The sequence below is a fragment of the Gavialis gangeticus genome, unplaced genomic scaffold (genome assembly GCF_001723915.1).
Source record: "Gavialis gangeticus isolate Ggan-Ray unplaced genomic scaffold, GavGan_comp1, whole genome shotgun sequence".
Taxonomy (NCBI): domain Eukaryota; kingdom Metazoa; phylum Chordata; order Crocodylia; family Gavialidae; genus Gavialis; species Gavialis gangeticus.
In genome coordinates, this window is record NW_017729005.1 from 2,489,718 (window position 1) to 2,502,521 (window position 12,804).

A 12,804-nucleotide genomic window follows, 5' to 3' on the forward strand; every position below is an offset into this window, starting at 1 on the left:
GGGGGGTTGGGGGGGGGGGGGGGGGGGGTGTGACTTAGGACAACAACTATTTTTTTTCTGTGTTCTTGGACCTTAATCCTGCAGGTTGTTCATATGTAGGTAGATCTCCTTGGCTGTGTAGGTCTTTACTTGAAGTCAGGGGGATTAGTTCAGCTTGTAAAATCAAAACTCTAGTTTCTTGAAGCATGATCCTTCCAAGGTTTATGCAAATTAATGGTTTTATCTAAGAGAGTAATCTAGTTCCAGTTAATAGAATATTTGTATAATCCTAGTTGTGTACATTTAAATATTTTGAAATAATGGATTCTTTTATTCTTTGACTATTTTTTTTTCCATTTTGATCACTTTGCTGATGTGTGTTGCCTCTCTGAAGGACACTTATGATAACTTGGCAACTATATTTAAGAAAGGACTCTGTTTAACCAAATGGACTTGATTTGGGATGAAAGCATCTTTTCTTTATAACCATTGGATTTGAACCATCAGCTTTCCCAGTTTATTTCAAATGAAGTCTCTGTTAAGGTGGTAGAGGCTTAATATCCAAAGTCATACAACGCACACAGATAACAGATTAACTGATTTGAGACTGGCCTTTGGTTTCATAGTGCAATACATAACTCAGTTCTTCCCCAGATCTTTTGTATTGAAATATTCAGCCCAGATTCATTTGCTAACTATTGAACTCTTCAGTTTAAGATGAAAATGAGCAGACCTTTTGTTCAGCATTCATAGATAATTTTTTGGGAACTTTTCTGCCTTCTTGCTAACAAAGTGATCATGATTTTTTGTTAGTAGAACACAAGGAAATAAGAGTTTTGCATCTCCTTATGTGTAAACTAGAAACCCCCCCCCCACTAAATTTAACACTACAAAAATCATTTAATAGATGGCTTCCTCTGAGAACCCTTAAATGTAGCTCTCCCCTCAAATTAGCTAATTTATCTATAGAGCTGCCATCAAGATAAACACTCCAAAAAGTGTCCTTTTGGTAGTAAATCTTTGCTACTTATTTTTCTTCTTTTCTTCTTACGTTACTACATAGTCCTCAGCTGGTTGATCAGCAGATCTTCCGCTGAGAGCAGAAACAACTATGCACACTTCTTTTGGTCAAGATCTTTCCCTCAGCTGGCTTGGCTAGACTTTTCCAAAAAGAGCACCCATCAGCCCTACCATGAACCTTTCACACTGGGGATCTGTGAGCTAATGGACTGGCCCTTTTTAGGGAACGGTCTACAGATTGAGTAACTGTCTTTATGCGAAAATTATTACATTATCCCAACTTTATCCTGTATTCATAGAGAGCTTTTTTCTGTTTGTAGGTTCACTTTTTTTACTTTCCTTGCCATAAATATGTCATTAGGTGCTCTTTCCTGTTAAATAGTTCTAATTTTTGACTTTCAACACTTTCCTTAGCTTAACAGTTGTCAGTTTCTCTTGTCACTAAATTTAGTTTCCAACAGGCATCTTACCCTTCTCTTGTAGTCCCAAAGCTACCTCCACTTCTGCCTTGTTACTTTGAATGCTTCTATATTCTCCAGAATATTGTTTACATAAAAAGGGGGAGGAAAACAAACAGCAACCCTCTGCAGTAGTACTTCTTAGTAGCACTTGCATAATCTAGAAGATACATAAATTACATGATAGAGAACAAAATATGAAATAAACTCTTTAAAATGCTTATATCAAAGACTTGCAGTAGCTTCAGGAAAAGAGGAAAGCCTTGCTTTCATCTTATGCCCCCCTGCTCTGCCAAGGAAAAGGATTAATAAACCTGAATAATCAGAATTAAAATATCTAGAAATATTATGTGCTCTCTTTGCCCTCAAATGACAAGAGATATATTTAGAAAAAAAATTAATGGTGCTGACTCATGAATAAGTTACTAAAAGGTAAACAGGGTTAAATATTCACAGTTCATCAGCTACTTGTAGTCCCTATGTGCATAGTCTTATGCTGTATTAAATGAAAGGTAATGCTGCTTGGTAGCTCTTTCACTGGGAAGTAAGCTTTTTTGAGTTAGCTTTTAGAGAGATTTCACAAGGTACTGCCAGAGATCAGAATAGTAACCAAGTCTCATCCACTTAACCACAAAACATGCCAAAATGCTGAACTTGGATGTATTATTTGCCAACAGTGGCTGCCGGGAAAACACTTTCCTCCAAGAGACAGAAACAAAATCCAGAAATGATACTGAATATTCTAGTGTTTTCTAACAATATATAGATATACTTGCCAGATACTTGCATGTTGTTGCCACTTCTCATTATTCCTTTACCTACAGTATTTTCTCACATATCATACACCCCAATATATGGTGCACATTTTGTACTGGGAAGGTAAAAATAAAGAAGGAAGGGATAATTTCTAGTCATGACTAAATGCTGAGAGCAGTGGATCCTAACTGCAGCAGCTGTGTCTATGAGAGAGTTAACACTACAACTCTGACCATCAAGGGTGAACTCTGCTAGCCTCAAGGAAGGAGGAGGTGGGGAGAGAAGCACAGATGCCATCTTGCAGAAATGTCTTCTTGCTTTCATGCTTTTGTTCCAGTAAATAAAAATCACCCTCCCCTACTTAAGATGCACATCTCAATTTTGGAGGGGGTGATTTTTTTGGGAAAAAGTGCATGTGATATGCAGATAAATACAGTAATTGGTACACATTTTCACTGTGGATGATAAGATCTGGATCTTAAAATTATATTGTCTGTGTGGTGGTTGGATGGAGGGGTCATTACAGTTTTACCTATTTAGAATTTTTGTTTTAAGTTTTTATTAAAAATACTTTTTTTTTTTTTATATCTTACTGAAGTAAGATGACTAAGGTTAAAGTCAAGCATTCAAAAATTAGGAAAATTTCATAATACCATCAGAAGTGTCAGTATATAATTTATGATTGTTTACATTCAGTCATGTGGAAAGATGGAATTGAGGATAAAAGGATAACCTTTAATTCTAGCATTTCGTATCTTTTGTGTGCTTGAGTTTCCAGGCATAACAATTTTTTTTTAACATTCCACTTTTGTATAAAATATACATTTTGTTTTGAATAAATACCAATAGAATATATGAAATAGAATAATCTTGATATAAAAATGAAGTTTGTAGCTCAGTAGCTTGGGAAAGTCATAGTTATTAAAATATAGGCCATTATGGATTCTGTAACAGGCCTAGGTTTCCTCCCTGCTTCCCTGTATGCCTTCTAGTGATGAGGTAAAGGTCAGGTCCTTTAGCTGATCCAGTCACCTCCTTCACACTCACTCGCCTACTCCACCTTTGCTCTGAATTGGTTTTTGGGAGGCTACCTTCTGAGAACAAGGGTGTGGCCTCCAGCACCCTGCTCAGCTCTGTACAGTTCACTGGTTTACTCACTGGCCCCAAAATAACAGTCCACAGTTTAGGCTTTTCTAGTCCCCCTGCACAGTCTACTGGGCCTCTGGCAGACCATGAATTCAGTAATGTAATCTAAGCCTCTCCATCAGGTGTTCAATGCCATCTCCCTTTTAACCACTCCCGTTCCTCCACGGGTACAACAAACTCAATAAGAAATGTAAATCCTTAGCTTACCTCCATGTGAGGTTCTCACAGCAGGACTCCTTCTGGGCACCTCTCCTTGCAGAGCTCTTTCTCCCTTCAGGTTCTGGACCAGTTTGCCCTGCCTTCATGAACCTCAGACCCACCGTTTTTGACCCCCATGTGAAATCGTGTCTAAAAAGATCCATGCCTTAAAAGGCCCATGCCTCTCTTCTGCAGTAATGGATACCAGCCACTCTTACAGATCCTAATGTAGGTGTGCATATGTTTTCTGCTTGCCATTTTCCTGTCTAGGAGAATCCCATATCCAGAGCAGATACCCAATACACCTCATTTTTCACAAGGACCCTCAAAGCAGATTTTTAAGAGTAAGGCTTTGCTGCCTGGAATGGTCTAAAGATGGCAGCAGATTCACAGTGCAAAAACCCTGTACCAGTCGAGCCTTTGCTGTTCACTGTTCCATAAAGGAGGCTGGGAACACCAAATGTATACATGCAGAAGTCAGCATCAGGAAAAAAATATAGTAACCAAGACTGGCATTAACACCAGCACTGGTAAAGGAGTTGAAACAATCAGGCCCTTTAGTATTAAAGCTGACACCTTCAACACCTCTAAGTGAGGTGCCAAAGAGGTCATCATTGAGGAGCATGGTATCTTCAAATAAAGCATCAGAGGACAAGTCTTTTGTGTCTCACATGGCCTTAAAGACTGATGGGAAGGTCTAGGATGTAAAGTAGCAGATTTCATCAGTACAGAGCTCAGTATTAAAGGCACCTCCACTAACACTGATCCCAGGAATTGGGGGAACAGACATGAACAGTATAAGCGCTATACCCAGCACTGAGACATCTGTGAGCACCAACAATACCCAATCCATTGATGGCACATAGAAAGATATTTCTGTCTTTCTCTGTGTGTCAGTTTTGCTAATGTAGCTGGCTTTCACTTTGTAAGCCTTGAGGAGACAGTTACCTCAATTTGGGAAGAAGAGAGATCTTTCTCTGAGACCTTTTCTTATGAGACTCCATATTCCATGGAACCCGGAAGATTGACATCATGGTGTAAAGCTACAAACACTGGTAGTCAACAATTTCAAGATTTCCTTAACCCTTGAGATTTGAGAGATTGGTCATCTCCAGAAAAATCATAGTTTGCTTTTCTGGTTATGGCCCTGGCATATTAATTTCCCTAGAAATGAGGGATTGTTAAACCTAGAGAGGGAAAACATAAGCCACTGTGTAAGATTAATGCCAATGCAGCAAGAAGTGGAAACTTGGACAAAACTAGGGAGGAATATAAGAGTGTTGCTTAGGCACGCAGGGATGAAATCAGGAAGGCCAAAGTGCAATTGGAATTTCAGTTAGCAAGGGACATGAAGGGTTTCTAAAAGTATGTCAGTAACAAGAAGATCAGGGGAAGTGTGGGTCCCTTACTGAATGGGGGAGGAAGCCTAGAAACATGATGAGAAAAAGGCTGAAGTACTCAGTGCCTTTTTTACCTCGGTCTTTACAGGCAAGGTCAGCTCCTAGACTACTGCACTGGGCAGCAAAGTTTGGGGAGAAGGTGAGCAGCCTTCTAGTGAAAGACCAGATTAGAGACTATTTATAAAAGCTAGACATGTACAGGTCTATGGGACCAGATGCAATATACCCAAGGGTACTGAGGGATCTGACCAATGTGATTGCAGAGTTGATGACTGTTGTCTTTGAAAACTCATGGTGAGGTCCTACATGATTGGAAAGGAGCAAATATAGTTCCGTCTTTTAAGAAAGGGAAGAAGGAGGGTCTAGGGAACTACAGACTGGTCAGCCTTATCTTGGTCCCTGAAAAAATCATGGAGCAGGTCCTCAAGGAATCCATTTCTCAGCACTTCGAGGAGGTAGTGGTGATTAGGAACAATTAATATGGACTCACCAAGAGCAAGTCATGCCTGACCAACCTGATTGCCTTTTATTACTAAATGACTGGCTTGCTGGAAGCTGGGAGAGCAGTGGATGTGGTGTACCTTGACTTGAGCAAGGCTTTTGATACTCTCCCACAACATTCTAGCCAGGAAGACTGAGGAAGCATGGACTGTAAGGTGGATAGAAAACTGGCTGGATCATCAGGCTCAAAGGGTAGTACTCAATGGCTCAATGTCTAGTTGGCAGCTGGTATCAAGTGGAGTGCCCCAAGAGTCAGTCCTGGGGCCAGTTTTGTTCAATGCCTTCATCAACAGTCTGGAAGATGGGATGGAGTATGCCCTCAGAAAGTTTACAGCTGACACTAAGCTGGGGGAGTAGTAGATGTGCTGGAGAGTAGGGCTAGGATTTGGAGAGCTAGACAAATTGGAGCATTGGGCCAAAATAAATCTCATGAAGTTCAGTAAGAACAAGTGCTAAGACTTGCAGTTAACATGAAACGGTCCCATTCATGGGTACAGGCTGGGGCCAGACTGGCTAAGCAGTAGCTCTGCAGAAAAGGACTTGGGGGGGGGGGGGGGGGTAAGCAGACCATAAGCTCAATATGGGCCAGCAGTTTGCCCTTGTTGCCAAGAAGGCTAATGGCATACTGGGCTGCATTGGTAGGAGTGTTGCCAGCAGGTCAAGGGAAGTGATTATTTCTCTCTGTTTGGCACTGGTGAGGCCACATCTGAAATACAGTGTCCAGTTTTGGGCCCCTCACTACAAAAAGGATGTAGACAAATTGAGAGTCCAGCAGAGTGCAACGAAAATGGTTAGGAGGCTGGGGCACATGACTTCTAAGGAGAGACCTGAGGGAACTGGGTTTATTTAGTCTGGAGAAGAGAAGGCAGCCTTCAGCTACTTGATGGTGGTTATGAAGAGGATGGAGCTAGACCAGGGGTGGGCAAAATATGGCTCACGGGCTGTATCTGGTCTGTCGATTGATGCTATCCTGCCTGCTGTCGACCTCCAGGAGCCTGAGAAGGCAGGGCCGCGTCCCATACCATTCCCCTCTGCCACAGCGAGGACCAGGCTCGGCTGTTTAGCATGCAGACTTCCCTTGAATGAATCATCAAACCCTACAGATGTAAGAGGATGTCCCAGGAGAAAGTGTTAGTACTTTATATCCAGCAACTTTAGAAGTGGAACAGTAGATACGTACATCTGTAAGATTCCATGGAAAAAAACTTTCTCCTGAGACGAATGTAACATCTGTTCATATGCTGAGAAAGATTAGGGTAGAACCTCTATTCTCTAAGTCAATATGGTCTGCTTGCTGGAGGACAGGTTCAGGTCATTTTAGTCACTTGGACTAAGTACAGACAGTCAAAAAGCCCAAGACTGAATCAATTCAGTCTTTGCAGGTTAGTCTAAATTGCACAGATTCAATTGAAACAGAAGTGAACAGACATTTACCTTTGATTCAGGAAATGCAGGCACATGCCTGCAGTGGCTCAAGCTAAAAGCCTGACTTGAACCAGTTTATGTGTAACTTCTGTCCCTAGCCTTGTACAAAGGGAAAAGACTTACTATGGTAATATACTGTGCCTGGGATTGCTAGAACATGTTTGCTTGTGTATGTACATGTGATGCAGCTTGCCTAGTTTTATGGGAAGCCATTATAACAACTATGACTGAAGATGGTTTATATCCTAGTCTAGCCTCATGAATAGATTTATCGCTATCATGTGTTAAGTCCTGCAAGAATGTATGTGGTAGCTAGACATTTAAAGATGAGCAGAAACCAGATGGAGTGCCCATCTGAATTGCCTTCCAAATGCATGACACATAACCTTGAAGTGATCTGGAATTACAGATCTGTATAGCTTTCCTGTCTGTTCTAAACAACTCGGTAGTAGAAATCTTAATGGACACTATATTGGTGACTGCACTCTTACTAGGTAAGGAGGTATCTGATCACTTCCTCTGGGAGCCACTGAGGTGTTTTGTTTTGGGGGTTTTTTTTGTTTGTTTATTCGTTTAGGTGGGTTTTTTGTGGGGGGGAGGGATACCCATGGGCAGTCATCCTACAGACTTACTTTCAGAGGTTAATGATTGATAGATCTGTGTCATCCAGAGCTGAAATGTAACTAACAATGAGTGGTCACTGTAAAAATATATTCTACTTCTGATATTCCAATAGTGAAATATTCATGAAACCATTTTCTTTCAAGCATCTTGATCTCTTGCATGCTTTACCACTTACATTTCTGAGTATATATGACATAAGAATCTAGCTGAGATGGGACAAGGGTATCATCATCATGTTGGTCCCTTATTGATTTAGATAAGGTGTAACAGTAAAAACTGTCTAAATTTCAGATGGTTTTTAGTTCTGGACCTCAGCAGATGTCTAGACATCCTCATATTCCTTTCCAGACAAAGTACTCTATTTTCTCACATGCATCACAGACACCTTTTTTTTCCCCTAAAATCAGCTGCTGGAAATTGGGGTGTGTGTTATAAGTATGGTATGCTGCTTAAGCTTCTCTGAGCAAAATTAAGTCTGCACATGATCCACAGAGAGCAGACCAGTGAGCAGCCTTGACTCCATAGCTGTTTACTACAAGAACAGATTTTTTTTTTCATTTTGTTCTGCATTTTATTGATAAGGCACGTATCTTATTCCAGGGCATGTTGTATGTGAGAAAATATGGGTTTCTCAGAACAAGGAATGTGTCCAAATCCACAGACACATGATGTCCTAGATGAGCAGTACTTGAAGAAATTCTTGTAACAGATACAAGATTTTTTTTACTACAGCACAGGAAGAAGTCTACTGAAAAGACCTACTTTATCTACTCTTCTGCACTTGTATTAGAAAGGTCAGTCCAAAACTATACAAATCCAGTGAAGCCTGTGATTCCAAAAATACAGGCAGGCAGGAATGGCATTTAGAGTTCACCTGGCAGCTGTATCTAGATATCAAACAATTTAAATTGCATTCAGTTTTCTTACAACGGTACTTCCTCATGTCTCTCTCTTCATTGGAGACCTGACTTCAATCTGAGATCTTAATGTCATTTTCCTGTGGCTCATGGAACTACCCTGTGAATCGTAAATGAAATGTGCTTTACTCCAGTTTCAAGATCAGTCTTCATAGTTGGCATCCTATCAGCACAGAGAATGATCAAGATCCAAGCTGCTATGGCTAAACTGCCCTGCCATATACATCATTTCACAGAAAAAGTAGTGATGAAGTAGGTAGTTTTATCAATCCATTGGATTATGAATGACACTATTCTGCAAAAAAAGAATGACATAACTTGGACATGTCTAAAGTTGTGCTGTATTACCATGCCAGGATTGAGTCCTTCAGGCTGTCTTCTAGTTTCTTTCTTGAACATCAAGAGGCTAAGCATTCTCATCACAAAGGCTTGTAAAGTTGATTCCTCATGTTTTCACTGTTTGTCACCTGGTTAGTTGAGTATATTCTGTCTACCAGTTGAAATCATCAGAAGCTGCTGATAAGTGGTATCTGTAAGGTAACAAATATAGTAACTCACTGGCCTGGCTTTGATATCGGATTTGGAGTGAAAATACTATAATTTTGGTTTGATTAAGATTTAACAGTATCTCTGAGGCCAGCTGTAGCTTCTCATCTGTAGTGGGATCTGCACGTACTAGATGCAGATCTTTGTGGTGATATAATCTGATATAGTCAAGTGGGTCCCATTATCCACTTCCCATCCTCACTTTTCAGAGTCTCTAGCATAATGGGCTTTGAGAGATGCATCTTTGGTAGGTTGGGTTTCTTATGCTTTTCTACTTGAGCATGAGGAGGCACAGGGCACATGAACAGCTCAGATATAAAAAAATATTTGGTTTTGTGCATGTGCTATATGTGCACCTGCAGTAGGATCCACGCTGGCTACAGCTTTTTGAAGAACCATGATTCCTGTAAGGTAGGTAACCAGTCTATATTTATCTTCTAAAATAGCTTCTAAAAACAATGGCTGTTAGTTTAAAAATGGAAAATACTTTCTGAATTTATTCTAGGAAAATGCATTGAAAGTTTGCAAACATATGACTGTATAATATTTTGTTTCTTACCTTCTGGATGGGTATCTCTTCTCTCTAGAGCATGGATGTCAAATTTATTTTAGGCCAGATCCGAACCAAGGGGCTTCTCTCAGGCCAGATCTACTATGCCAGCAGCAAGTGCTGTGGAGCTACATTCACCGTGGTTGCAGTGCAAAGCCATGTTTGGGTGGCAGCACAGGTCTAGAGGCAGGCAGTAGTGAGAATCCAGGGATGACCACCAATGGCCATGTCCATTGTGGTCATGACCCAAATACTGGGGCAGATCACACCCCCTAACTTCCAGAACTGGATGGAACATTTCTGTGGGCCATATGTTTGACACCTTGCTTAGAGATAGCAAATAGCAATACAACCACTTACTATTTCCTGTTAGAGCCATATACTTCTCAGGACCATCTCCACTGGTATATGGGTCTGTTGCAGTATATCAAGAGCATATGGGTAAACTTGACTGGGTTTAGTATTAGTTTTAATATTCTTCCAACCTTCAGGAAGCATTTGCTTTTTTGTATGAAATGTTCGTGTAATTCTCTGGCCCTGCTGAAATGACCAGTAAAAATTACAAGGATGTTTTATTACTATTTTACAGGTCAGCATCAAGGACAAGATGGAGGAGTGAAAGTACAGCAAGCTACAATAGCACCTGTAACTGTAGCAGTAGGAGGCATTGCTAATGCAGCAATTGGTGCTGTTAGTCCTGATCAGATCACACAAGTGCAGTTGCAGCAAGCTCAACAAGCGTCTGACCAGGAAGTGCAACCCGGCAAGAGGTTAAGAAGAGTGGCCTGTTCATGTCCTAATTGTAGGGAAGGAGAAGGAAGGTAAATCAGTTTATTGATAATTTTTAGATGCCTTATCAGAGCCTTGTTCTTTTTTTCCCTTGTATTGTCATACTTGTAAGTCTGTACATAAATAAAACAAGTCCTCACTGATCTTCTATTCAGCATGAAGATTATAATCCACATAATTTGCAATTTTGTATTCTTCCTCAGTGTGAACTGATGATACTTTAGAGAAAAAGCAGCTAACTCTGACTTTTAACCTTGTTAGGGGTAGCAATGAACCAGGAAAAAAGAAACAACACATCTGCCATATTGAAGGATGTGGAAAAGTTTATGGGAAAACCTCTCATCTCCGGGCACACCTTCGTTGGCATACTGGAGAAAGACCATTTGTATGCAATTGGATGTTTTGTGGAAAAAGATTTACAAGGAGCGATGAGCTTCAGAGACATAGAAGAACCCACACAGGTTGGTCTACTGTCTGTTTGGTATAGTAGTTGGATAATGGTCATAGTTAAAGATGAATGGTAATTTTAAAGAAAATAATTTTTTTGTATTTGCTGAATTTTTGTATTTGAAATAGTACAGAGTATTTTAAGATGTCATATCATTTTTAAATTTATGCATATTGGTTTTCCCCTGTACAGGAGGCTGTAGTGTAGAACCTAAGCAGAACTCAAGTTGTTACTCTGTTTACACAAAGATTAACTTTAGGTTCTGATTAGCTAGCAACTATGACCTAAAATTTTTGAGCTATTTTCTGAGTTAAAGAAAATCCTTACTCCCATTTGGAGTTGTTTAAACCTTGAAAAGAGTGGATGCCCACAAATTGCATCACCTGGTTTTTCCTGCCATTCTCCGAAGAAGACTTTTTTGTGGGAGGGTTGGGTTTGTTTGGGGGGTTTTTTGTAGTGGAGGGGGGGTGTGATTAGCTCAGAATAGAAAATTGGATTATTTTCCACATACTAAGTATCATAACAGCCTTCAGTAATAGCTGACCAGGACATGAGCCTAGAGAAGAGACCTATAGTCCATCCTCATCCTAAATCAGTCTAGAAATGTCTTTATATGATTAAGGGAACCCTGTGATTCTTAATGGATTAGACAACTTCATGAAAGACCAGTACAATCGCAAATGTATCTTCTGATATCCCTAAACCAATGATGGTTGATGCTAGGGAAGGTATGATGGGATGAATCACTCCAGACATGCCTAGCTCCTGTACTCTTCCTTTAAAACACCTGCTACTTGCAAGTCTCTGAGACAGAATACTGGGCTAGATTGACCACTGTCATCCATGTTACAATTTATGATGCACACAACATATATTTTTTAAAATGTTGAATGGAAAAAAATGTTTGAGTAAGTAAAAGAAATTAAACACTTTGAATATTCTTTTTTACTTATTTTTGTTCTTTTTCTAAATCAGGTGAAAAGAGATTTGAGTGTCCAGAGTGTTCTAAAAGGTTTATGCGAAGTGACCATCTCTCCAAACACGTCAAAACTCATCAGAACAAGAAAGGTGGTGGAACAGCTCTTGCTATTGTTACCTCAGGAGAACTGGACTCTTCAGTTACTGAGGTCCTTGGCTCCCCAAGAATAGTTGCAGTTGCAGCCATTTCTCAAGATTCAAACCCAGCAACGCCTAATGTTTCTACAAGTATGGAAGAATTCTGAAAAGAGCATTTATAGAGACACCTAGTGCTGCACTTAAGTTTACATACCTTTCAAGATATGGAAGTGGGCTGGTAAAGTGGATTACAGAGCAGGAAAAATCATGTTTTCAGTCTTGACTTCTGTAAGTATTCCAAATTGGAGGGTCAGCATGAGAAGTGTACACTGGTGCAACAAGACAAAATTTTCAAAAATACAAACAGCGCAAATTGACATACTGGACAAACAGATGGGGAAATATTACTTCTATACTGTAACTGTACTTTTTTAGTTATATGGTTGTATATCATGTAATGATTTTAAATGAAATTCCCCCCTCTATTTTAGCATTGTGTGTTTAATGTGTTTATAAAGACAAAAAATATCAATATAAAACAGGGTGGTTCTTGGTTAGGATTATTGCCATTTTGAAGGCACTTGGTTTTTAATCTGAATTTATGATACTTTCATGGGAATGTCCTTTCCCATCAGGCACAACAAAACTGCATAAGAATTGATTGGTAATGGAAAGATTTTATTTGTTTGCTTAGGTCTGTAACATGTAAGTTGATTTTGGCCGTCTTTTCTCAAGTTCAGAAATTATTCAAACAACAGCCGACAGATATGTTGCCAAGTGCATCTGAGGAGCGCCTCAGATGATTTTGACCACTACATTATGGTAGTGTGCATAAATGACAATCAGTGAACTTGCATTGCTCTTTTGGAGAGTTAAAGATTATTTAGAAATAATGTAAACAGTAGAAAAGATGAAACCATAGAAATATATTAACATAAGATTTTACCAAAATTATCTCTATGTAGGATAATAGAATATGGCAATTGTGTAT

General features: G+C 39.7%; 1 protein-coding gene across 1 annotated transcript in view; it reads left to right on the top strand.

Moving 5' to 3' along the window:
- SP4 (Sp4 transcription factor) overlaps positions 1-12,298 on the top strand; it is a 34,263-nt gene extending 21,965 nt beyond the window's left edge. Inside the window, exons 3-5 of the mRNA XM_019508564.1 lie at positions 10,110-10,341; positions 10,571-10,770; positions 11,733-12,298. Of these exons, the coding sequence (XP_019364109.1) occupies positions 10,110-10,341; positions 10,571-10,770; positions 11,733-11,980 (680 nt within the window). The 3' untranslated portion in view covers positions 11,981-12,298. The remainder of the gene's footprint in view (positions 1-10,109; positions 10,342-10,570; positions 10,771-11,732) is intronic.
- The last annotated feature ends 506 nt before the right edge of the window (positions 12,299-12,804 follow it).